The sequence below is a fragment of the Cetorhinus maximus genome, chromosome 19 (genome assembly GCF_964194155.1).
Source record: "Cetorhinus maximus chromosome 19, sCetMax3.hap1.1, whole genome shotgun sequence".
NCBI lineage: Eukaryota > Metazoa > Chordata > Chondrichthyes > Lamniformes > Cetorhinidae > Cetorhinus > Cetorhinus maximus.
Window position 1 is genome coordinate 85,249,785 of NC_135897.1, and position 26,534 is coordinate 85,276,318.

At 42.8% G+C, this 26,534-nt stretch overlaps 1 protein-coding gene across 1 annotated transcript; it reads right to left on the bottom strand.

The window, feature by feature from the left end:
- Positions 1-228: 228 nt before the first annotated feature.
- Positions 229-20,364, bottom strand: LOC144694234 (succinate receptor 1-like). Its single transcript, XM_078564577.1, has 4 exons — positions 20,190-20,364; positions 10,856-10,997; positions 6,059-6,111; positions 229-1,824 (listed from the first exon to the last, which is right to left on the bottom strand). The coding sequence occupies exons 3-4, from the start codon at positions 6,089-6,091 to the stop codon at positions 871-873; spliced, it is 987 nt and encodes a 328-aa protein (XP_078420703.1). The 5' UTR covers positions 6,092-6,111; positions 10,856-10,997; positions 20,190-20,364; the 3' UTR covers positions 229-870.
- Positions 20,365-26,534: the final 6,170 nt, after the last annotated feature.

Consider the following 26,534-nt stretch of genomic DNA (forward strand, 5'->3'; position numbering starts at 1 on the left):
TGGCCCAGGTAGCCAAAAAAGAGGCAGATTTATAGACAAAACAAAACAAAGAACAACATATACCTCTAGCCAGAAATTCAGGGAAGAAATCATATTTTCCATTAATATAGGTAGTAAAAGGAAGAATTAATTGATACAATGATCCATAACTAATGTTATGAGTTTGACATTGGAAACATGCTCTGTGTAAGTCTTTTGAAGTGTGGTGCTTTGAACTAACAAAGGCAGTTAGATTTTCCCTGCAAAAAAGTTACATTTATCTTTAGCTATGCTTTATTGAACTACAGAAAAAATTATTCACATTGTATGTCAAAATAAAACAATTCTGATTTCATGATAAATAACTCTCGGGTTCCATCATATCAGCCACAAATATGTTTTTCTCAGTTGTGTTACCAGCACTGGATGGATCTGGAAAACACTGGCATCTTTCGCATTCTTTCTTATCTGCTGACCCAGCGGCGATTCCTTGACAAGCCATGAATAGGTCAACCTCCAGGATTTCCCCTGACGGTGGAGGAGGATCAGCTTCAGGGAAATTCCCAGTTTCAGCTTCCCCCGTTCTTTCCTTACAACTCAACCTACTGACGCTAGCTAGAAACGAAACTTCAAAATAGAGTTCTCTTCTTTCTGGCACTGCTAGTTTCCATGACGACCGGTCAACACATTTTAGGCCTGGAGTGACGAGTTTGAAGACCTGTTGCCGTGAACCAGGAGATCAAGTCAAACATCCTCAACCATTGGCAAGTCCCTGTGTCAGCATAATTAAAACTTTGAACCATCCTAGCCTTTTGGGCCACCGTTCTCCAAACTAAAAGCAGGAAGTCCTACCTCTGCCCAAAGTGATGGGCCTCTGTTATTAGTGCAGCCTCATTTTGCACATCGCAGTGGATTTTTTAAGCGAGACTTTATGCTGCTCGTAATTGTTTCTCTGAATTTATCTCCGGAAAGGAAGTAGAACACGGAGTTTGTGATGATGCTGAGGAAGGCAACAGGCCTTGAGATGGTGTAAACTGCCTTAATGCCCTCAACGGTGCAATGGGAAAAGCTGATATTTTCCAACCTGGACACCATGCGGACATTTCGCAGGATATGATAAGGAGTGAAAAATATGGAGAAAATAACAATTGCCAATATAACCAGCGTGAGAGGTTTTTCAAGAGTAACGCTTCGGGTTTGGTCTTGACTTAATTTCTTCAACATGCGGGCGGTTTTCACACAGAAGACTCCCATGACGCACATTGGGAGCAGAAAACCGAAAATGGTGAGGCACACGTTATATGTCAAATTGTGGATGGCATTTCCAGCACTCGCATAATCGACACACTTGATGATGGTATCGTTATCATGAGCCGTGGCGCCTATGAATGTTAACATAGGGAGTACTTCCAGAGTAACAAAAATCCACAAACCGATACAGATGATAATGGCAACCCTTTTCTTTTGAAACATGTAGACCCTCATTGGGTTGCTCACCAGCAAGTATCGGTCAATGCTAATGCAGGCCAGAAACAGCATACTTAAGTACATGTTGGTGTAAAGAATGTATCTGTTCAGCTTGCAGAGAAGACTGCCAAATATCCATATTTTACCATTGGCATAATAGACCACAAACATTGGAAGTGTACAGATAAAGGCCAGATCCGAAATGGCAAGATTGAAGAGGTAAATATTACTGCACTTCCATTCCTTTAGGCAGAATATGTAGCCACTTATCACAATGACATTCCCTATCAATCCCAAGATGAACTCAATGGCATAGAATGTTGTGAGGTAGTAGGTGTCCAAGAAGTCATTAATCTTTGAGCATGTATCATTCATTTCCTATAATTTCAAACAAAAACAAGCGAATAGAAATATTGTGAGGTAAGGAAAAAAGTCACAGTCTAGAAGCATTAATAAAAACAATTGCAGCTTATCAGCGTTTTTCTAATCACTCGCCTGATGTGGCAATCACTGGCAAACCTGCATTGATTGTCCGTACTCAATTGCCCTTGAGAAGTTGGTGGTGAGCTGTCTTCTTGAATACAACTAAGTGGCTGGCTAGGCAATTTCAGAGGACAGTTAAGAGACAGCCAAATTGCTGGAGTTACATGCAGGTCAGACTGGTTAAGGATGGCAGATTTCCTTACCTTTAGGACGTTAGATAACCATAGGTATTTTTACAACATTTTGGTAGTTACCTGGTCACCACTACTGAGACTAGCTTTTTTTCTCCCCAGATTTATTTAATTAATTGAATTTACATGCCTCAGCTGAAGAATGAGATTTGAAGCCTTGTCTCTCGGTCATTAGGTCAGGTTTGGGATTACTAGCCCAGTAATATAATCATTATGCTACAATACCATTATTTTACAGATAGCAAGTGGGTGTACAGAGAAACAATTATAAGCAAGTCGCATTTAAAGAATTTAAAACAAACTTCAAAGATTTTCTCCCTTAAATCATTTGCTATTTTGATGGTGAGTCTTGATGTTGTTATTTTAAGTGAATTTCCTCTTTTGTCTATCCAAGGTGACCCTGTTTAACAGAGCAAGTGATGCTCCTTGTACTATTAACACTTTTAAATGTGATGAATATCTAGTTCATGGTTCATGTTAATATTTTTGAGGTAATTTTTACTTTTGGGAAAATTAAAGTTTAACTGCAGGAAATGGGACAAGTACAACTAAAGCAGCTTGCAGTCTATTAATCTTAAAAGTTTAAGGCCATTTTGACTTAGGGGGTTAACAGCTAGAAAGGTAAGAGGCATAAAACCGCAGGTGGGCTTACTTAGCTGGAGAACGGGAGACATGATATCTACACTACTTGCAAAGTAGTGCAATCTAGAGAAATCTTTTGTTTTTGGAGTTAGAGCTAAATTAATTTAAAAATACTCAGTGAACCCTGAAAGGCTGCATTTCATAGAGATGGCTGGAGCTTAAGAAAGTTCTCTGGTTTCAATTTATCTGTGTGTTTGCTGGGAGTAGGGGATGGCTGCAGTTTGGACCTCATGTGGTTTGCAGCTTGCAGACAAGCCCTGGGTTGGCTCCTGGCAGTTAGGGTTCATGTAAATCCCGGGGAGCTAAGATGGTGGTGGAAGGTCACTGGTTCCACGCCAGGCAGTTGGGCTCAGAGAAGTCCTGAGAACCATTTATGGTTCCGCACAGCCCGGAGACTGGAATTCGGAGAAACCCAGATGCAGTGCCAGCTTAGTGAAGCTAGAGGTTTGTAAAAGAATGATAAGTGTGCTGGTAATTAGAGGTGAGAGTACAGCTTTGTGAATTCTCTGGAACGTAGTCCCAGGAGAAGAGATTGGTGTGCAGTCATTGAAGCAGGGTGAGTCAGGGTAGCCTTTGAAGGAATTCAGAGACTAAAACTTGGAAAGTGAAGAGCTGAATTCCCTCATGAGGGAGATAGAGTTTTAATGAGATATTTTGACTCACAGTGATCACTGACATCTGGGTGGGTTGCTGAGAAACCTGTGGAATCTGTCTTTGTTGCATTTAACATTTAATGTGCGATCTGGTGTGTTTGACCACAGTTTGCCTGTTAATTTATATTTATCTTATTTTAATTCTGAATGTTAGAGTATATGATAGATATGGTTGGTTGCTTTACTTTTCTGACTTTGTATAGTAAAGTTTATTTTGTTTGTTTAAAACTATGGACTCTTATTGCTTTATTCTCCTTGTGGGTAACTGGGATTTCAAACTTTGTCTATTCTAAACAAAAAGTTACTGGCACTTAACCAGACCATAACACCAGTCAGCTTGGAACTCCCTTGCTACCAGCACTGTGGGTGTACCTACACCACATGAACTGCAGCGGTTCAAGAAGGCAGCTCACCACCGCCTTCTCAGGGGCAATTGGGGATGGGCAATAAATGCTGACCTAGCCAGTGATGACCATATCCTGTGAAAGAATAAATAAAAATAAACTCTCCCTTTGAATTAATACCCATAATACTACATTGGTTGTGATCGATTATCTTAGGGCAAGAGCAAGGATTGAACCTGGGTCTTATCTCCCCTCATTAGTGAACTTCAGTTACTGTTTTAACTGGCAAATGTATCAGCTGAAGTGACTGACATTGCAGAGAAGGAACTGTCTTCTGCTTTGTACTTCCCATCAGTACATTATCAAGGGTTTAGTACCTGGGTAATCCAAGTGAAAACAAATGTGTCATCCTGGACATGGTGTTCTGATTGTCATGAAGCTATTAATGTATATAATATTATTGGAAAATATTTTACTTTTAAAATAGAGGTTTAGCCTGTGGGTGTGTCTTAATTGGATTAAAGCCAGCTAGTCTGGGTGCTTTGACATGTACTAGTTTTGAGAACAGAGAGGTAGAGTGCATTTGCATTTTTTGAATAGAGCATTCAAGAAGGGGAGTGAAATCTGACACCTAGCTAGCTGAGACCAAGCAATGTTTATATTACTAATAAAATTTGCATTATGAAAAGGGTTTTACTGTTAGAACAGGCTGGTGATGCAATGAGAATTTGCATTCAATGAGATATGCTAGGTATATCAGAGGGCAGTTTTCTTGTGTGCGGACAGTGTAAAATTGAAGTGGCTGTAAGCCTATAACTGTCTCCACAGGATCCAAAGTGAAAGGAACCTCATTTTGAATTCGAAAGGTGAAAATGCTTTGTCTGGTGTCTTGTTAAGTCTATGGGTTGCTGTTGCCTCAATGGAGATTAGTTTTGGAATTTGTTATAGTATATATTATATATGTTAGTAGTAATTTGTAGCCATGTGTATATATTTAACTTGTGTAAGTTCATAAAATGTTTCATTTAATTTAATATAAAACCTCTGGAGAACCGGTGGTCTGATTCCTGAATTTAGAGTTGCATCTCAGACATACCACTGAAAAAAATAGGTTATGACAGTTGTTTAAAGTTTCCCTCTGGGATTTTTAAATAACTCAGCTCTAATGAAAGGCTGTCTCATAACAGATGTCTGGTTCTGGTTATTTACATTATTTGGCTTATTTGCTTTTAATTTCTTTGAGGGACTTCCAAAAAAAAGATCGAAGGAACATCCTATATAGCCACGTGGTTGCTTGGAACAAAAGCCAAAGGGAGTGGAAACGGGTAAAGTAAAACAAAAACAAAAGCTGAGCCTAAACTAATGAAGTGCGAATGGCTGGATAGTAGCTGTCCGAATGCTAAGTAAAGAAATAGAGAAAGAAGCAAGAAAGAACTGAGTCATCTGTAAAAAATAAACTCAAAACAAAATGGAAGCAGAGGTTATGAGCTAGAGTTGTTGAATTCAGTGTTGAGTCCAGAAGGCTGTAGAATGTTGAGTCAAAAGATGAGGTACTATTCCTCGAGTTTGAGCTATAACATGGGCCTGAACCTTCCGTTCAGCGTGTGGGGGCGGGCCATGCACACTGACACGTAAAATGACGCGCGGTGACATCGGGCGTGTGTCATCCTGATCTTCAGCCGAACTGTCAAAGGCCAATTAAGGCCATTTATTAAATGATGCTGTCACATGAGGGGGCGTGTCTGAATTTTTAAAAACTCTTTTTTTCAACTTTTCAAAATCAAAGTTATCTCGCTGAGGCAACTCCGTGCCTCAGGGAGATGTCTTCGCTCTTTCACGCGCATGCCCCGACTCTCCCTCCTCCCCACGCCCACACAGGTAGCGCTGTGCGCTTCCGGGTGCACGTCACGCAGGGCGGGCCTTAATTGGCCCGCCCACGTAAGATGGCAGCTTGCAGCCGATCGCGGGCGGCGATTGGCTGCACGCCTGCCCACACCCACTCCTGCCCAGCCCGTCTGATGTGGGGGGGGGGAAATTCTCCCCATGAAGTTAAAAAGTCCCTGGGAAGAAAGGGCGGAATTTTACACCGGTGGGATTTTACGTTCCTGCCGAAGTCAATGGACTTTTGAATGACTCACCTCATGCCATGATGAGGCCTAAAAATTGCACCCAAAGCAACAAAGAACAAGCAGGTAAGTCAGTACTTAGTTCAGAAGAGACAGAAATAGGAAGTTCTAAGGGAAATAAACAGTTACATCTATTTTATTTGAAGGACAAGCCAGCTCAATTGAATACTCACAGACACAAATAAATTGGGATTACTTTCATTCATTTGAGTATTTTATTCACAACCTGAGGGAAAAAAAGAATAATGGTTATTATCTGTGACATATACATAGCTTGTCTAGGTTAAAAATGACTGAATGAAGTTCTACATGTCAATGAATGTAGTCAGCTTGTTACTATCACCCAAACTTCCATCCCAAACCCGTGAACTCTACCACTTAGAAAGACAAGGGAAGCAGATGCCTGGGAACACCGCCACCTCTAAGTTCACCTTCAAGCCACAGAACATCCTGACCCAGAATTATAATAGCAGTTCCTACCTTGCTGCTGGGTCAAAATCCCAGTACTCCCTACCTTACAGCACCGTGGGAGAACTTTCACCACACAGACTGCAGTGACTTGAGAAATTAGCTCAAGGGCATCTAGGTATGGGCAATAAATACTGGCCTTGCTAATGATACCCATGTTACATGAAGGAATATTTGAAAAATCGTATACATTTGGAATCGAGACAACGCTTAAAAAAAGAAATGCTTCCATTTATATAGCACCTATCATTACCTCAGAACCTCCCAAAGTGCTTTACAGCCAACAAAGTACTTTTGAATGTGTAGCCACTGTTAACACTGCAGGATACTCAGCAGCAAATTTGTGTACAAAGTTCCGCCAAAAAAAAAACCCAATGTGATAAGAACTGCCAGATATCTGTTTCTGTGATGTTTATTGAGGGATCAGCATTGGCCAGGGCACAGAGCATAACTCTCCTGCTCTTCTGAAAATAGTGCAGTGGGATCTTGTACATTCACCTGAGAGGAGTCAGTGCCTCCTCCTAACATCCCTTCCCACTACCGACAGCGCAGCACTCCTTCGGAACTGGACTTGGGGCGTTAGCTTTTGATTTTTATGTTCAGGTCCTGGAGTGGATCTCTGCGACCTTGGCCGGGATTTCCCGGCCCCCTCGTGGGTGGGACCCGCTGCAGGCAAGGCGATGCCCCAGCCAGAAGTCTATTAACTTGCGGCGGGGACTGGAAGATCGCAGCGGCGGGCGGGGGCGGAAAATCCCACCCCTTGACTCAGAGGTGAGAGCGTTACCTGCTGAGCTAAGGCTGACACGTGTTGGATACAGTACCAGATCCACTACACATTCACTGGGAGTCACTCCCACTCTGCCAGTGGCCTCATTGCCTGGCATCGCTGCTAAAGCTGCTCCCATACTTATGGCTATGTTACAATGGAACCACCCATTCATACAACAAACCGCAGGTTTGTGTGGAAGTTCAGGGCTCATTTTTCTCCTTTTTGGTCAGAATCTCTCTCCATTACCTTTACAAAAGCTCTGATCGAGGCATTTATTTCCTTTCTTTACATTATTTGCCTTTCTGCCCTTTTTAAGAATGGAACATGATGAAAAGTAACAGGAGAAGCGCCTTTTAATAGGAATTGCTTCAGTTCTTGCTACCATTTTCCTCCCTCAATTACTTCATCGACTTGTTTGTTATGCCTTGTTTATGCAGAAAGAAATGCTCCCTCTCAATGCAGTTGAATAGCTGATCAAGGGATTAACTCCATGACACAACCTTAGCTTTCATATAACAAAAGGATTAAATTGATTTCCAGAATAGCGGGTAAGAGGCACCGCTGACTCGAATATCATTGTTATTTTGGAACAAATTGTTTTAAAGGGACTGGACTTTACATGTCAATGAAAAGCAGATTTGAATTGAGTGTCCCAAAGACATCTATGGGTCAGAGAGATGGGCAATTTCTGCTTGTACAGAGGCAGTTGGATATATTGAAGGTCACAAAATACATCTCCCTGCTCTGGTAGGGTAGTTTGTAGGAGAGAATAGCCGCTTTTAATCGATGTGCTGATGGGGACTTTCCTTTCACATAATCGGCTTACGTTTACATTTAGCCTTTCTAGGCATAAAACCAGTCAATATTTATTCCTCAATTAACATCAGTAAAAAAAGATTGCCTGGTCATTATCACATGGCTTTTTTGTGACCCCTTGCTTGGCACTACAGTGACTACATTGTTGGCTGTATATTGTTCTGGGACATCCTGAGTACATGAAAGGCTCTAAAACAAATAGGAAGGCAAAGGGGAATGATGTAATCAAATTAGCACGTAACATAAAACAAAATAGCAAAATATTTTACAGGCGCATTAATAAATACATGAAGGCTGTGATGGGAATAGGACTATTAACAGACGGATAGGATGTCACAGATAACAATGAAGAGATGGCAGAAATATTAAGCAATTATTTTGCTTTGGTATTTACATGGAGATAGAACAGGTAGACGTGGCATTGAATGATGAGATGAGCAATGATATAAGTGCATTTAAAAGTAAAATAAACAGGATGTATTGTATAAACAAACTGAAACCCTGGGGTCTGGATGACTGCATCCATCTATCTTAAAAGAATCTAGGGTGGAGATAGCAGAGTCATTACTACATATATTTGATAATGCATTAGTAAAAGGTGCAGTGCCAGAGGATTGGTGGATAACTGATGTAATCTCTATATTTAAGAAGGGGGACAGAACATGTCCAGGGAATTATAGGTCAGTCAGCTTAACTTAAGTGGTAGGAAAATAATGAAATCCTTACAAAAGGAGAATGTAGAGGAACATCTAGAAATGAGAAATATAACAACGAATAGCCAGCATGGATTTCAAAAGGGAAAATCTTGCTGACCCACCTTATTGAAATTTTTGAGGAAGTGACAGAGCAGACAAAGGTAATACAGCAAATTTTATTTATCTGGACATTCAAAAGAATTCGATAACGTGCTCCATGACAGATGAATAAGGTCAGAGAATGTCAAACAGGAGATAAATAAGTGACAGAATGGATTGCTGGCTGGCTTTAAGCCAGAGGACAGAGACTGGGTGTTAAGAGTTGTAAGTGGTGCTTCACAAAGGTCAGTGCTGTGACCACTGTTGTTCAAAATTTATATAAGTGATTTGGCCTCGGGGATTAAAAACATCATTTCTAAATTTGTGGATGACAACAGTTTGAGGGGAATAGTCATACCGAGGAGAGGTGCAACAAATTACAGCAAGACATTAGCTGAATGGGCAAATAATTATCAAATGAGGTTTAACACAGATGTAAGGTTGTCCATTTTGGTAGGAAAACTAGAAAGGTCCTATTACTTGGAAGTCTAGGTGGGGTACAGGAGCAAAGGGATCTCAAAATACAAACACACCAACTACTAAAAATAGTGTCAGAGGTTAGCAAGGTCATAAAATGAAAAAGCAAATGAAGCACTAAGCTTTATATCTAGAGGGATAGAATTGAAAAGCAAAGAAATTATGCCAAACCCATCTCGAACCTTGGTTAGACCACTCTTAAAGTATTGCATGCACTTCTGGTTGCCATATTATAAAAAGGATATAGGGACACTGGAGAGGCTGCAGAGAAGATTTATAAGGATGGAACCAGAAATGTGTGGGTATACATATCAGAAAAGGATTAGCAGGATGAGTTTCTTTTCTCTTGAAAAAAAGAAGGCTGAAGGGGTTAGCCTAATAGTCTTTTAAATTATGAAAGGTTTTGATAGAGGATGTTTCTTCTTGTGGGGAACAGCATAACTAGAGGCCATCAATATAAGATAGTCACCAAGAAATCCAATAGGGAATTCAGAAGAAACTTCTTCACCCATAAAGAGTGGTGGAACTCACTGCCACAAAGAGGGTTGAAGAAAATAGTATAGGTGTATTAAAGAGGAAGCTAGACAAGTACATGAGGGAAAATGGAATAAAGGGTTATAATGGTAGATTTAGATGAGGCAAGATGGGAAGAGGCTCGGGTGGAGCATAAATGTTGGCATGGACTGGTTGGGCTGAATGGTTTGTTTCTGTGCCCTAGCATCCATCCTGTCAAGCTCTGTAAGAATGTTTTACACTTTAATTCATTCTTCTAAAGTCCAGGGAATATAGGCCCATTTTACTCAGTCTCTTATTAAATGACAGTCCTCTTATGCCAGGAAACAATCTGGTGAATCACTCTCCTCCTTTGGTGTATGTAGCTTTTCTATATCGAGGAACTCAGTGACAGATTTGACATATGCATGGTCCTTATAGGCAATCCAGGCAACCTTTCTTAGTGTCAAAATAAAATGAGGCTCAAGATTGCCCTTTCAACTTTGATGTTGACAAGATTGAGGGCTGTTTTTTAACTTGAGGCTCCAGAGTGTGAAACTGGGTGTTACTGGTTGGTCACTTGTTACCTACATCACCCAGTTTCCACTACTTTTGGCTTGGTTAAATTGGGCAGTTTCCATAGTGGCCCGTCAAACTGGATTGGCTATTTTAAAAAATATTTAGGAAGGCAAGTTGATAACCTACGTGCCAGGGAACCTATGGGCCGGACCCACCGCAGGTGAAGCGACTGCCCAGCCAGAGGCCCATTGACTTGCAGCGGAGGGTGGGTGCAGGAAATCCCGTCGCATGTGGAGGGGTTATTTCCTGTCACAATATCAGAGCGGGGTTTGCTACCTTCAAGGCAGTATGCCTTCATTTGTTCACCAGCAATTTTCCAGGACAGGGGAAATTTAATCAGCCACCCAGCCTATAGACATTTAAACTTCATGGTCTCTCCGTCCACATGCCCAGCACAGTGCTGGTACCACCAATAGGAGGTGCTGCCAGCACCCACCTTCACACTTGTCAATATGGAGCACTCATCTTCACTTACATAGGAAAAGGAAGAGGCAATTCAGCCCATTGAGCATGATTCAGCTAGATCACGGTTAAGCACTAAACCATCTTTGCCTGATATTCTTTGACAGTCTTACCTTATCAAAGTCTTAACGATCTCATGCAGGCTTGGAATGAAAGTTGACCCAGCGCCACAGAGCACCAGGTATCCTCTATCTTTTGTATTCTCCCACAGGAAATTCTCAAAGTAAGCACTCTGGCTGATTTTCCTCTCCTACCCTGCAACAAAACAAAGGGGAGGTACTTAGAAGGTTGGCAGCACTCTGGTTAGAAAAGTCACCTTGCCTGGATTGCTGAGGGAAATGAGGGTGGAAGTTGTCGAGACTCGCCTCACAATCTTCCCGTCATCCTTAGATATGGGGGCGGTGCCAAAGGACTGGAAGATTTTGCAAATGTTACATCTCAGTTCAAAATAAAGCGAGAGGCATAAACTGGTAATATAAACATGCGATCATGCATATGAACATACGAATTAGGAGCAGGAATAGGCCCCTCGGCCCCTCGAGCCTACTTTGCCATTCGATAATATCATGGCTGATGTGTTTGTAACCTCAACCCCACATTCCTGCCTACTCCCAATAACCTTTCAACCTCTTGTTAATCAAGAATCTATCTAGCTCTGCTTTAAAAATATTCAAAGACTCTTCCTACACTGCCTGTTGAGGAAGAGAGTTCCAAAGACTCACAACCCTCTAAGTAAAAACATTTCTCCTCATCTCTGTCTTAAATGAGCGACCCCTTAATTTTAAACAGTGACCCTGTAGTAGTTATAGCTTTGATAAACTTAGGACTGGGCTTTAAGAATAATCCTGTGTTGTAAGATAAAATGATCTGTGTAAACCAATGAGTTAGCAGTGCAGGGAACCTCTAGAAGAGAGTTCTTCTTTAGTTATTGAGTTAGATGCATACATGTTGCTGCTACTGTCTTGTAAATGGAGTTCAATGTTTCCACTAGGAAAAGTTGCCTGGAAAATCAACTCTACAACAAATTGGCGACATGGGTAAATCAGATCTGGTACTGTTCCTTGCCCAGCAATTGTGAGTATATAACATAATTAAAAAAGAAAGGAAGATATACTCATCCGAGATGCCACAGTTTGGAAGAATCGATCCCTTTGAACCAGCCACAGACGACTGGTCTCAATATATAGAAAGTCTTGCGTTCTACTTTCAAGCTAACAAAATCATGGGGAGGAAAAGAGGAGAGCAATTCTCCTGATTATTTGTGGCAGCAAGACCTCCAGTTTAATTCGAAGCTTGACAGCCCCCAGTGCCCCTGATTTGAAGAATGTCAGTGAATTAGTAGACCTCGTTAGGGGATATTTCCAACCCAAGCCCTCAGTCACAATGCAGAGGTTCAGGCTCAATTCATGGAATAGAGCCCTGGGAGAGGCCATTGCTGCCTACATGGTGAAAATAAAACAATTCACGGAATATTGTGAATTCGGTGAAACCCTGAATGACATGCTCAGCAATCATTTGGTACGTGGCGTGAAAGAGGATGCTATTCAGCGAAGGTTGCTGGCTGAAGTGGGTCTTGATTTTAAGAAAGCGTTAGAAATAGCACTTGCGATGGAAAGCGTTGTAAAAGATTCACATGCGATTCAAGGTGTGCAAAATGGTGCTGTTCTCCTAGTTGGGGCGGAAACAGTCAGCCGAAAGTGGTGCGAAAAGCCGGCACTCTGCCACGTGGCAGGAAACAGACCACGCTAACCAAAAATTTAGAAGAAGCAGCTTAGCAGCAAAATCGAAAACTAATTTTATATCCACGTGGCAACAATCATAGTACTAACGATTGGCAATTTAAAAACGTAGAGTGTTATTTTTGTCACAAAAGTGGACACACATTAAAACACTGCAAAGTGAGATTTAAACAGGCTTCCAGGCAACAAATGAAGCCCAATGAAATATATAGTGTGGAAGAGTCAGAAACAACCTGACATTTATTCATTATTCAACATGAAGGTTGGGAAGACAGCCAATTATTGTCATAGTGCAAGTGAATGGTAAACCATTAAAAATGGAAGTAGATATGGGTGCTTCTACCACTGTAATAGGAGAACACACTTTCAGATATTTAAATAAAGGTGCTCAACAATTAAATTTGGAACAAACCTCTGCCAAGTTGAAAATGTACACAGGCAAAGAAACCCAAGTAAAAGGTATCTAAGTAACTGTTCATTAGAGAAACCAAACAGCACATCTACCAGTGATGGTGGTAGAAGGTGAAGGACCAATCCTTCTAGGTCGTGATTGGTTGGGGGGAATTAAATTAAACTGGCCCGAAGTTTTCCAGTTGCGAGCAGGGGGCGCTGCCAGAGCTGTTAAAAAAAATGACGTTGTCTTCAAGGCTGAACTGAGAAAAATCCAAGGCCTACAGGCCAAGATTTATGTGGACCCAGGAGCAACTCATCGCTTCTTGAAAGCAAGACCACTGCCATACGTTCTGAGGGAGAAGGTTGACCTGAGTTGAACTGGCAAGAGAAGCTGGGTGTCATAAAAGCAGTTCAGTTCTAGAGTGGGCAGCACCCATAGTCCTTTGTCCTTAAAACAGGCCAGACCCTCCGCATCTGTGGGGGCTATAAACTAACTGTCAAAAAAGCAGCCAATCTGGACAGGTACCCTATTCCCAAGGTTGAAGACCTGTATACCAAACTAGCAGGAGGGACAACGTATAGAAAGCTTGACATGAATCACGCATGTCACACTACAAGGACTACCTCAAGTTGTGGTCTATCTGAATGATAATGCTGATAACTAGATTTAGAGAAAAGGAACAGTTGGCTGACCCAGAGGAAGTCCTGAAACGAGTTTTAGAAGCAGGAGTGTGCCTAAAGAAGGAAAAATTGACTTTTCAGGCAAATGAAGTCATTTATTTGGGCCACCGGGTGGATGCCCAAGGATTACACCCTGTTGAAGAGAAGGTTAAAGCAATCAGAGAGGCACCTGCACCTAAGAACATCTCTGAACTTAAATCATTTTTAGGGATGGTAAATTATTATGGCCGATTTCTACCAAATTTATCAATGGTTCCAGCCCCTCTACATTCACTGCTAAAGAAAAACCAAAGTTGGTTTTGGAAGTCGCCCCCAAGAAGAAACTTTCATGAAAGTAAAACAGCTCTTACACTCTTCAAATGTGTTAGTGTGTTATGACCCGAAAAAGGAATTGGTGCTAACCTGTGATGCATCCCCCTATGGAGTAGGAGTGATACTATCTCACAACATGGATGACGGTACAGAGAGGCCAATAGGCTATGAATCCCGGACACTTACCACAGCTGAAAGAGGATATTCTCAGATCAAAAAGGAAGGTCTGTCGATTATTTTTGTTGTAAAAAAATTCCACCAATGCTTGCATGGACAACATTTCACGATAGTATCAGACCACAAACCACTTTTGGGTCTGTTCGAGGAAAAGGCTATACCTCCCGTAGCTTCTGCACAAATTCAAAGATGGGCCCTAATTTTGGCGGAATATGAATACACCTTTGCGCATCGACTGGGGATTCATACAGACAATGCCCTAAGTCACCTTCCTTTGCAAGAGAACAATGACCATGCACCAATTCCCCAAGAGTTTGCCTTAGTGATGAATTTCCTGGATTCCTCACCAGTCTGTGCCAGGCAGATAAGATCCAGTCCTGCCGCAAATGAGAGACCAAGTGTTACATGGTTGGTCCCAGTAACCAGTCTCAGATGAATTGAAACCATTTTTTAACCGAAGACATGAGATGAACAGATGAGATGGTATTCTGTTATGGAGTGCACGAGTAGTAATTCCTTCACAAGGAAGGGAACCACTCTTGGTAGAGCTACACAGTGCCCATCCGACAATCTCACGAATGAAAACGATAGCACAAAGTTATCTTTGGTGGTTGGGGATGGATGGCGATATTGAAAATGTGGTAAAACACTGTGTACAATATCAACAACTACAGAAGTTGCTGGTGGCAGCCCCATAACATCCATTGGAGTGGCCTGGTAGACCCTGGGTGAGATTGCACATAGATTACATTGGTCCTTTCTTTGGAACCATGTTTCTATTGATTATCGATGCTCATTCCAAGTGGTTAGACATTTATGAGGTAAAGTCACCAACGTCAGGTGCTACTATAGAAGAACTATGCTACAGCTTCGCTATCCATGGATTGCCAGAGGTAATTGTCTCAGATAATGGTACTGCGTTTACGAGTGCTGAATTTCAACGGTTTGGCAGCCTAAATGGTATCAACCCTGTGAAGACTGCACCATACCATCCGTCATCTAACGGACTGGGGGAAAGAGCAGTACAAATTTTTAAGGCGGGAATGAAAAAGTTAACAGGTGAATCGTTGGAAACTAAACTTGCTCATTTCCTATTTCACTACAGGACAACCCCCCACACACTACGACAGGTGCAACACCTGCAGAATTACTGATGAGACATCGTTTTCGAACTAGACTAAGCCTGATACTTCCCAATTTGGAGGGGAAGGCGGAGAAAAATTAAGGGAACCGAAAAGCTCATGATTAGCATAGTCGTGAGTGACAATTTACTGTTGGAGAAGTAGTATATGTAAGGAATTTTGGTGGAGGACCGGTGTGGTTACACGGTAAAATAAGCAGTGTGACCAGACCATTGTCATACCATGTGGAAGTGGAGGGCTGGATCACCTGTAAGCATGTGGATCATTGAAGAAGAAGGGAGATACTCCAACAAAATGATATTCCACCTGTAACCATTGCTGAGCCTGTGGTTCCTGCTAAAGTTGCTCAACCAAGGATAGACATCCCAACATCTCTGTCGGAGTGAAAGACCCTGAACTGCCTAGGACTAATGAGGTACCTGATGTTAATACGGTTCCGGAGAATGTGTTTCCTGCAAAAGAATCGCAAGTCGTGGAGCTGCGACGTTCCACATGGATCAGGAAACCACCTGAAAGACTGAACTTATAATTTCATGACCTGTGTAAATATTGTAATGTCGTGAGATAAATATCCTTGTAAATACAAAATGTACAGAAAAGTTAAAGGGGGAGGAATGTAGTAATTATAGCTTTGATAAATGTAGGACTGTAGCTTTAAGAATAATCCTGTGTTGTAAGATCACATGATCTGTGTAAACCAATGAGTTAGCAGCATGGGGAACCTCCAGGAGAGAGTTCTTCTTTAGTTATAGAGTTAGATGCACACATGTAGATGCTGCTGCTGTCTTGTAAATAAAGTTTAATGTTTCCGCCAAGAAAAATTGCCTGGAAAATCAACTCTATAGCGGGCCCCCAGTTTTAGATTCTCCCACAAGAGGAAACATCCTCTCCACATCCACTCCGTCAAGACCCCTCAGGATCTTAAAGGTTTCGATCAAGTCGCGTCTTCTAAACTCCAGTGGATGAAAGCCTAACCTGTCCAATCTTTCCTCATAAGACAACCCGCCCATTCTTGATAATAGTCTAGTAACCTTCTCCAAACTGCTTCCAATGCATTTACTCCTTTCCTTAAATATGGTGACCAATACTATACACAGTACGCCAGATGTGGTCTCACCAGTGCCCTATAGAATTGAAGCATAACCTCCCTACTTTTGTAATCTATTCTCCTCACAATAAACAATAATTGAGGGCCTATCAGTGTCAGTGGTGGGAGACATTAACCTTGGACAAAATTATTTGGCATTTGGAAAGATATTGGTGAACAAATTAAAATCAGCATGAATTTGTTAAAGTTAATTTTGTTTGACTGACTTGATTAAGTTCTTTAATAAAGCAACAGAAGTGGATGAGAGCAGTGGAGTTGAGGTTCTCTTTCGGGACAAAGCAAAATTGGAGCCTGGGGATTAAAGGGCAGAGTGGCTACATGGTTATAAAGTTGGCTAAGGGACAGAAAGCAGAGAGTAGGGATGAATGGTTATTTTTCAGATTAGATTTCAAATGTGGAGTTGTGTCCCTCAAGGGCGATGCCAGGACACCGCTCTTTCTGATGTATTTTAATAACCTGGACTTGGCTGGAGGGCATCATTTCAAAGCTATAAAACTCCAAAATGCAGTAAGCTACCAGAAGGATGGTAACAAACTTCGGCTGGATATAAATAGACCAGTGAAATGAGCAGACACATGCCAGATGAAATCTAAGACAGAGAAGTGTGAAGTGATTCATTTTTTGTAGGAAGAGTGAGGAGAGGCAATCCAAACTAAATGCAACATTTTTACCGGGGTACAAGAACAGAGAGACCAAGGGACTCTGCCTCCACAGGTCTTTGAGGAGAAAGTTAAATGGACGTATTCAAAATCTTGAACGGAGGTCTGGGTTTTCAATGCCAGAAGATTCCATAACCAAAGGACTAAAGTGTGTTGCAAAGAAACCAGAGGTGACATGGGGAATAAGAAAATGTCACACAACAAGTTGCTGGGCTAAGGGGGAAAGAAGAGTGGGGAGTTAGATCATAAGATGCAGGAGAGGAAGTAGGCCATTTGGCCCATCGAGTCTGCTCTGCCATTCAATGAGATCATAGCTGATCTAATAGTCCTCAGCTCCACTTTCCTGCCTTTTCCCCATAACTCTTGATTCCCTTACTGATTAAAAATCTGTCTATCTCAGCCTTGAATATACTTAAAGACTCAGCCTCTACAGCCCTCTGTGGTAAAGAATTCCACAGGTTCACTACCCTCTGAGTTAAGAACTTCCTCCTCATCTCTGTCCAAAATGGGTGACCCCTTACTCTAGGCTAGTCCTAGACTCTGCCACACGGGGAAACAGCCTCTCAGCATCTACCTTGTCAAGCCCCCAAAGAATTTTATGGGCTGAATGTTCCCCCTGTCGGGGGCGGATGTTGATGGGCGGGCACGCTTCTGATCGGTGCCCCCGATCGGAGGCGCGCTGCCATTTTACGTGGGCGGGCCAATTAAAGCCCACCCAGCATGACTTCCGCACAGAAGCGCTATGCGCTCCCTGTGCGGGCGGGGGAGGGGAGGGGGGGAAATCCCAAAATCGAGAGTGCGCTCTTTTGCGCATGTGCATGAAAGGGCGCACTCATCTCCCTGAGGCTAAGTGCTGCCTCAGGGAAATTGGCTCTAACTGTGAAAAAGACAAAAATAGAAAAAATTTCCCTTTCATGTCCGCTCATGTGACAATGTCACATGAGTTGGGACATGTCCATAATTTTCACAAAACCTTGATTTAAATTTTTTTAAAGCCTACATGAAACCTCATCCCGCCCGTGGATGAGGCTTTATGTTTTTTCTAGTTCCCGCCGGGGCTCCTGGTCCACCCGCCAACCTTAAAGTTGGACGGTCAGGTCCTTTAATTACTTAATTGACACTGTCAATGGCCTCAATTGGCCATTGACAGGTTGGCGGGCCCGCAGCTGGTTTTGCTGCGCTCCCGCCTTCCCGAAAATGTAAACGGGGCGCCGTGGTGTCGGGAGTTCTGCCCGACGTCACCGCGTGTCGGTGAGCGGGTCCCACCCCTGCTCGCTGACTCATAAAATTCTGCCCCGTAAGTTTCAATAAGGTCGCCTCTCATTCTTCTAAATTCCAACGACAAATTGGAATTGGGGGACAAATTGGATAGCTCTCTCAAAGCGCTGGCACAAATATGATGGGCCAAACGGCCTTCTCCTATGCTGTGAGATTCTATGATGATTCTGCGATTCTCTATGATCCTGACATTCATCCTGCTCAGACAAAATAGAAGAGTAAACCCATCTTTTCATCTCTGCGTTGCGGCATTGTACAAGCTTATTGCAGACCAGGTGAGATCAATAATAAAATAAACTCAAGTAACAGGCAGGATAATAGCAGTTCATAAACTTTGTAAGTGTATCGCATCAGATTCACAGAGTTTCATCAATAATTTTTTGTTTAATTTGCAATTGTGCCAATGTCCTAAGGTTACAGATACTGAATCTATAGGATGTGTGTGGAGAATTACATTGCACTTCTATTTCGCTGGAATATAAATCATGCAACTATTAATGTTTCTTTCATTAACGTAGTTCAGCAAACAGGTTTGATCAGCCTGTCATGTGAAATCTATTCATGCATGGCCTGCTCAGGCGTATTCCCAAGCAAGTTTGGCATGATTGCGAATATAGTGAAGTTAGCTGCTTGGCAACAAAAAGTGTTAAGCGTGTGTAGGAATCACCTGCCAGCTTTTTTAATGCTTCTAATAGAATCTCATTTTCTGAAGTTGGTGTCAAATCATATCCCAACATGCTTGTCAGTTTATTTGCTGAGTTCCATAAGCAGCAAGCAGCTCATTTGGCGGAACAACACAACCTGGAAGTTCCCCTCCAAGCCACTCACCATCCTGACTTGGAAATATATCGCCGTTCCTTCACTGTCGCTGGGTCAAAATCCTGGAACTCCCTTCCTAATAGTACTGTGTCTGCATCCAAAAGAAAGCGGCTCACCACCACTTTCTCAAGGGCAATTAGGGATGGGTAATAAATGCTGGCTTAGCTAACGATGTCCACATCCCATGAACAAATTGAGAAACATTTCTTCTGCTTAGCAGCTGGGTACACAACAATTTGCATTCATATAGCATCTCTAATTTAATAGAACCTTATCAGGCAACATTTTGACAGCCACCCACATAAGGAAATGTTAGAAGAGGTGACCAAAAGTTTGGTCAAAGAGGCACCTTTAAAGGGGCTTCTTGAAGGAGAAGAGAGATGAAGAGGCAGAGAGGCTTAGGGAGAATATGGGTGTTCCTAGACACTGGACTCAGGACAGTTAGTCCCAGTGTATTAACTGACCAGCATTCTTAAAAATTCACTTTCTAACTGACTGAACAATATAGTATTGAATCTATAATATCTTCTAATTGTTTCACGTTTCTTTGAATGACATTATTGAACAAATCCCTGGGGTGTAATTCCTTTTGACTGAAATTTTGCCGCATCAAACAATTAGTTCATATAAAGTCCTGTCCCTGTATTTATGTATCAAAATAGTGCAGACAGCAAGTTATGTGAGCAGATGGTCCATGGATGCAGGATATAAGCCCATAAATTTTGAGCCATCATTTTCAGCCAGAATATTATAGTGCCGTAAGTGAGGCACATTTACCCCCCCTATCCTCATTTGTCAACCCACACTCTTGCTGAGAGATTCTATCCTGGATCACAACCTCACAATATTGGAGTTATGATGGATAATTTTATAAGATGCCAATCCCACTGCCATTCTCACCTCAGTAAGTGGAGTGACCAAAATGGCAAAACAACACTTAGACCCCCACCTTTCTGCTTGTAGTGACCCTCTAAAGCCTTGCGTATCATAAGTAACCATATACATCCTGGGTTACATGTTGAAAAATAAGCCACAGTGTCCTACATGCATTTAAAGCATATTGGTATGAAAATTATGGGTGCTTTCAGTTGATTTAATTATAATTTATCATTTTGTCAAAATGAAAGACACACACTTACCCTTAAGAAACGTATCCGTATTCGGAGGCTTTTGAGGTTATGATGCCACCTGTAGCGGTGCAGGTTTAAAATGAATTGCCATTTCCTCCTTAGTGTTGTCCTGAGTCAGAGCCAGGCCTATTACCATAATTATTCGATCCAAAATGGAACATACTACACTGTGATTTATAGCAGATCAAGATATTATCTTTGAAAGAGGTGTGCCATATATTTTTGACTTCACATTTCTTGTTTCCTGGATTGTTAACATAGTTCCCCAAACATTTCTTACATGATGAATGCAGGGTAGCAGCCTTTGTATTAAACAAAGAACAAGGAAACAATAGTCAAATGTTATGCAAACAATCAAAACGACGAAAACATTTTCACAGCTCCTGTCATTCTGCAGGGTGTCCCATGGGTAACTTCCCGACTCTTCTTTAAAATAGTACTGTGGAATTTTTTTTACATCCACCTGAAAGGATGGGCAAGGCCTTGGTTTACTATCTCAGTGTGAATCCCCGGCTAGATATCCAACTTGCTGCCTGGGCATGAAGCTGGCAATGTGGGGACCTGCCGCCTGGCATAGAGACAACCCAATTTTCACCAGCTTGGTTTGGATTGCTGGACAAGTGACTGGCGGAGACCCACCTATTCTTGCGGGAAAACACAGCCCGGAGTTTCAGGTGGCAGATCGCTGACATTGGGGCCGGCGAGCTGTGGTGCATTAAATGGGCAGCCTTGTGAGGCCTCCCAGAGCATGTGCTTTTTATTCTTTAATGGGATGTGGGCGTCGCTGTCTAGGCCAGCATTTATTGCCCATCCACAATTGCCCTTGAGAAGGTGGTGGTGAGCCGTCTTCTTGAACCACTGCAGGCCACGTGATGTAGGCACACCCACAGTGCTGTTAGGGAGGGTGTTCCAGGATTTTGGCTCAGTGACAGTGAAGGAACTGGGGAATATTTCCAAGTCAGGATGGTGAATGGCTTGGAGGGGAACTTGCAGGTGATGGTGTTCCCAAGCATTTCCTGCCCTTGTCCTTCAAGGTGCTAGAGGTCATGGGTTTGGAAGGTGCCGTCGATGAAGCCTTGGTGACTTGCTGCCGTGTATCTTGTACGTGGTACACATTACAATGTGCATCAGTGGTGCAGGGAGTGAATGTTAAAGGTTGTGGATGGGGTGCCAATCAAGTGGGCTGCTTTGCCATGGATGGTGTCAAGCTTCTTGAGTGTTGTTGGAGCTGCACTCATCCAGGCAAATGGAGAGCATTCCATCACACTCCCGACTTGTCAGGTGAGTTACTCGCCACAGAATTCCCAGCCTCCGACCTGCTCCTGTAGACACAGTATTTATATGGCTAGTCCAGTTCAGTTTCAGGTCAATGATGACCCCCAGGAAGTTGATAGTGGTGTCTTCAGCAATGGTAATGCCATTGAACGTCAAGGGGCGATGGTTAGATTCTCTCTTGTTGGAGATGATCATTGCCTGGCACTTGTGTGGCATGGCTGTTACTTGCCATTTATCAGCCCGAGCCTGAATGTTGCCCAAGTCTTGCTGCAATTTGATACAGACTGCTCTGTATCTGAGGTACTGCTCTGTATCTGAATGGTACTGAATATTGTGCAATCATCAGTGAAATTTGCTATGTAAATGCATGTCTTTCTATTTTAGTCTTTCCCTGGGACAGTCCAGGTGTGCAATGGTGAGGGCACGTCGCGCTGTTCCAAAGAAACTCTCACACTGGCTGCAGCAATTAAGATTGACTCCCTAAACTGAAATTTGCAAACACTTCCTGAATTCCAGAGATTGAAAGTCAGGAAGGAAAACTGGGTTCTTGCCAGTACCATTGGGACTGATGCAGGAACTGAATTCTCACTGGTATTTGATTTCATTTCCACCCCAAGCAGACATATAATTTTGCTTTCTTCATTTACTTGACTTAAATACAGAATTTGCATTGTTGCCAATGGATCTTTCTTTCTTTCTTTCTTTCCCTCCATCCTTCCTCCCTACCTCCCGCCCTCCCTCCCTTCCTCACTCCCTCCCTTCCTCCTTCATCCTTTCCTCCCTCCCTTCCACACTCCCTCCCTCCCACAATTCCCCCCACCCTCCTTTCCTCCCATCCTTCTGTTCCTCCCACCCTCCTTTCCTCCCATCCTTCCATCCTCCCTTCCTTCCTTCCTTCCTTCCTTCCTTCCTTCCTTCCTTCCTTCCTTCCTTCCTTCCTTCCTTCCTCCATTCCTCTCGTCCTTTCTCCCTACCTCCCTTCCTCCCTTCCTCCCTCCCTCCCTTCCTCCCTCCCTCCCTCGCTTCCCCCTCCCCTCCTTCCTTCCTCCATTCCTCCCTCCCTCCCTTCCATCCTTCCTTCCTTTCTCCCTTCCTTCCTCCCATCATCCCCTCCTGTCCTCCCTTCCCATCCACCCTCCCTTCCTTCCTTCATCCCTCCCTCCCTTCCTTCCTTTATCCCTCCCTCCCTCCCTTCCTCCCTCCCTTCCTACCTCCCATCCCCCCGTCCACCCGTCCTCCCTTCCTTCCTTCCTTCCTTCCTTCCTTCCTTCCTTCTTTCCTTCCTTCTTTCCTTCCTCCCTCCCCCTCTTCCCTTCCTTCCTTCCTTCCTTCCTTCCTCCCCTCCTCGCTCCCCATCCACCCTCCCTCCTTCCCTCCTTCCTCCCTTCCTCCCATCCTCCTTTCCCGTCCTCCCTTCCCATCCTCCCTGCCTTGCTCCCTCCCATCCTCTCTCCCCGTTCTCCCTTCCTCACTCTCCGTCCACCCTCCCTCCCTCCTTCCTTCATTCCTTTCTTCCTCCCTTCCACCCGCCCTCTCTCCTTCCTTCCTTCCTTCCTTCCTCCCTTTCAGTTCCTCTATTCTTTCTGCCAAAGTGCATAACCTCACATTTCCCCACGTTATATTCCATCTGCCAAGTTTTTGCCCACTCACTTAACCTGTCTGTATCCCTCTGTAGACTCCTCGTGTCATCCTCACCACTTGCCTTCCTGCCTATTTTTGTGCATTCTGCAAACTTGGCGATAGTACATTCACTTCCCTCATCTAAGTCATTAATATATATTGTAAATAATTGAGGCTCCAGCACAAAGCACAAAATACCGCAAATCAATTCTTCATGTGAAGAAAGAAAGACATGGATTTATATAGCACCTTTCACAACTACTGGACATCTCAAAGCACTTTACAGCCAATCAAGCACTTTTGAAATGGCATCACCGTTGTAATTTTGGAAATATGGCAGCTAATTTTAACACAGCAAGATCCCACAAAGAGCAATGTGAAAATAACAAGATAAGTTGTGTTTTTACGGGATTGGTTAAGGGGTAACTAATGGCCAGGATATTGGAGGTGATTCTCCTGCTCCTCTCCAAAGCAGTGCCATGGGATCTTTTATGCCCGCTGAAGAGAGCAGGCAGGGCCTCAGTTCAATGTCTGATCTCAAAGGCAGCGCAGCAAAGTATTTAGCTTTCACTTCTGTGCTCAAATTCTCTACTGCAACTTGAACCCACAACCTTCTGAATCAAAGCCACAAATGTGACTAACTGAGCCATGGCTGACACAGAGTGTGTGGTTAATAATTGAAGTGGCCTTCCACATAGAGCAACAAAGGACGACACAGGGCTTCATTTGCATTCTAATTGCAGCTTTGATGCAAATTAGTATGGCTTTGCATTGATACTGCAGTAGGATTGCCAATTTAACCAGAATCAAACATCAGAGATTGACAGTGCGGCAAAGTGGGCTGGGACTTCCAGGGGGAGATCACTTTGGGTCTTATCAGCTGACCTACATTATGTGGGCAACAACTGTTTGCACTGATAATAAGCTTGCATGGCAATTGCACCCTTAGATGATGTATTGGTAGGTCTGGGGAACCGTAGGGGAAGGTAGAATGAATGTGTGAGATGGGTTAAATGGCCTCCATCATTAGTTCTTATATTTTTGAATTCAGGCTGCTCTTGGGATGAAAATTGCCCTTACCTCTTGCTCTTGCAAGTGATAGATCATAGGAAACAAAAATGGAGGTCTCTATCCCTCACTGAAGGGCTATAAAGTCCTATTGAATCAAACTCATTCAAACAATACAGCAGTCCATCGCTGTTCATATGAATGGTGAGGGTCCCTATCTAATGCCCCGCTAATAAATAGGGTTTAGTTACATCCTGTAGTGCAGGTGACGTGTCATATTATTATGGTCTGGTCCCAGTATAAAAAGGCATATAACTATGGCTACAACAGGGGAGTGAGGACATTTAATAAGATATGAGAAGTGAAAAACAGATTGTTAAACAACATGTCCCAGAAGTAATATAAAGCCTAAATGAAAAGTCAGTAGCTTTCCTTATGGATAACTTCATAAAATGACATTTTGCAACAGGATAAGGACAGCTGGATTCTTCTAATAATCATTTGCAGATGCACATGTTGAAGAGTTGAGAGAGGCTGAAATCACTCTCAATGTGACATTAGTAAGAATCTGTATCAAAATCGTATGAAATGCTCCAATCTCTCACAGAGTGCCACCCAACTGTGAACCGTTGCCTCTGCTTCAGCCCATCTGCTGCTGAAGCCCTCATCCATTCCTTCGTCACTCCGAACACAGGTATTTCAATTCACCTCTAACCTGTTCTCCAACCTGTGTAAGCTTTAGCTCATAACATACTACCTTGCTCATCCATCATCCCACTTCTTACTGACCTATATGGGTTCTTGGTTCCCCCTCCACAGCACCTCAAGTTTAAAATGCTTATCCTCGTGTTTAAATCACATTACCAACTTGCCCCTTTCTTTCCCTAGAATCACTTCACTCCCACCCCACCCTTCACTCTGCCCATGCCTGACTCTGCCCTCTTGCCCATTCATGACCCTAGCTGCCTGTCATTGGAGGCTGTGCCTCCATCCTCTGGAACTCCCTCCCTAAATCCTTCTATCTCTCTGCCTCTCTCTCCATCCTTAAAGGTCCTCCTAAAACTCACCACTGTGGCCCACCCCTCTTAATATGTCCTTTCTTGTCTTCACCTATTTTTGTCTGATTACGTTTCTGTAAAGTGCTTAGAACCACTTTTCTATCTTAAGGATGCTATATAAATGCACTTGTCATTGTTAAGGATTTACAGATCTGGAAATAATAAAATAAACACTGCAATGGTGATAATTGCTTTCAAATATTTGGCTGGCACACTACCGTAAATGCCAAGAAAAATTGCACTTCAGAAGTACTTAATTGGCTCTAAAGATCTTTGCGATGTCCTGAGGTCATGAAAGTTACCACATAAATGCAAATTATTTCCTTCTTCTTCTTGTAGATCAGAATGAAAAGCTTCAATGTGCTATATTCATTGTCCTACAACTGATGTAAGCATGGGAAAAGTTGAAATTAGTAAGTAATTGCACGATGTATTAGATTACCCCACCCTCCGTTAACTTCTCAGAATGGGATTTATTTTTATTATCGGGTTCAATTTGCTGGGATTAAAGTTTTCCCTTTTGTAATGGGATCCATGGTGCTGGATCCTGATATGCAGGTCTGGTACAACCTGGGGATCCACAACATGAACCTAATGAACTTGCCAAAGTCTGCGCGCCTGGTCTTATTGGATCTGACAGGTCTAACCTGGGCCTCCAGAGAGCTCTTTAAGAATGGCTCACCTGGAGCTGGTGTCACTCTCGTGGGTGTCTTGTGGCTTTGTGAACTTAGTTTAGATACTATCCGTTCTTATTCCCCAACTGAGCAGCGAGTCAACCTGTGCCCAATCTATACAGACGTTGGTCTGTTAGTTCCTCTGCTAAATTCATGGCCTTGTATTTTTAGGTGCCCAGGTTGAAGCCTTCCCTGCTCAGAATTCTCAGTAACCCCGTTGGTCAGCTATCAAAGATAGGCAGTGACATTTTCTTTTTAAATTAAGCAAAAAATTCCCAAAGAGTGGCAGGATCATGAGTGCTGCCCTGACTTTGCAAGCTTCACAATTGCCTCCACTGTCCTGGTTGCCCACTTCCACCACCCCAAACCCCTCCCACACAGCATAAAGTGCCTCAACATAATACTCTGTTATGACGTGGTAGATGATATGTGCCAGGTGGACCAAATCCACAAGGGAAGCTTGGCTGCATTATCACAATGGTTTTGAAATTTGTATTTATTACAAGATGTGTGCACTAAATTCAGAAGTAATGTGTCCACTAAGACCTTTAGAGATTTTAAAAACTAAATTAAAATATTTATTAACAAAATAAAAGCTTTCAAGCACAATTACCTAACACTATAACAACTCCTAAAACTCCCAATTAACCTGACTCCCAGTTACACACCCCCCTTAAGGCAACAGTCCAAAATAGAGTTTAGATTTAAAAACAAAACCA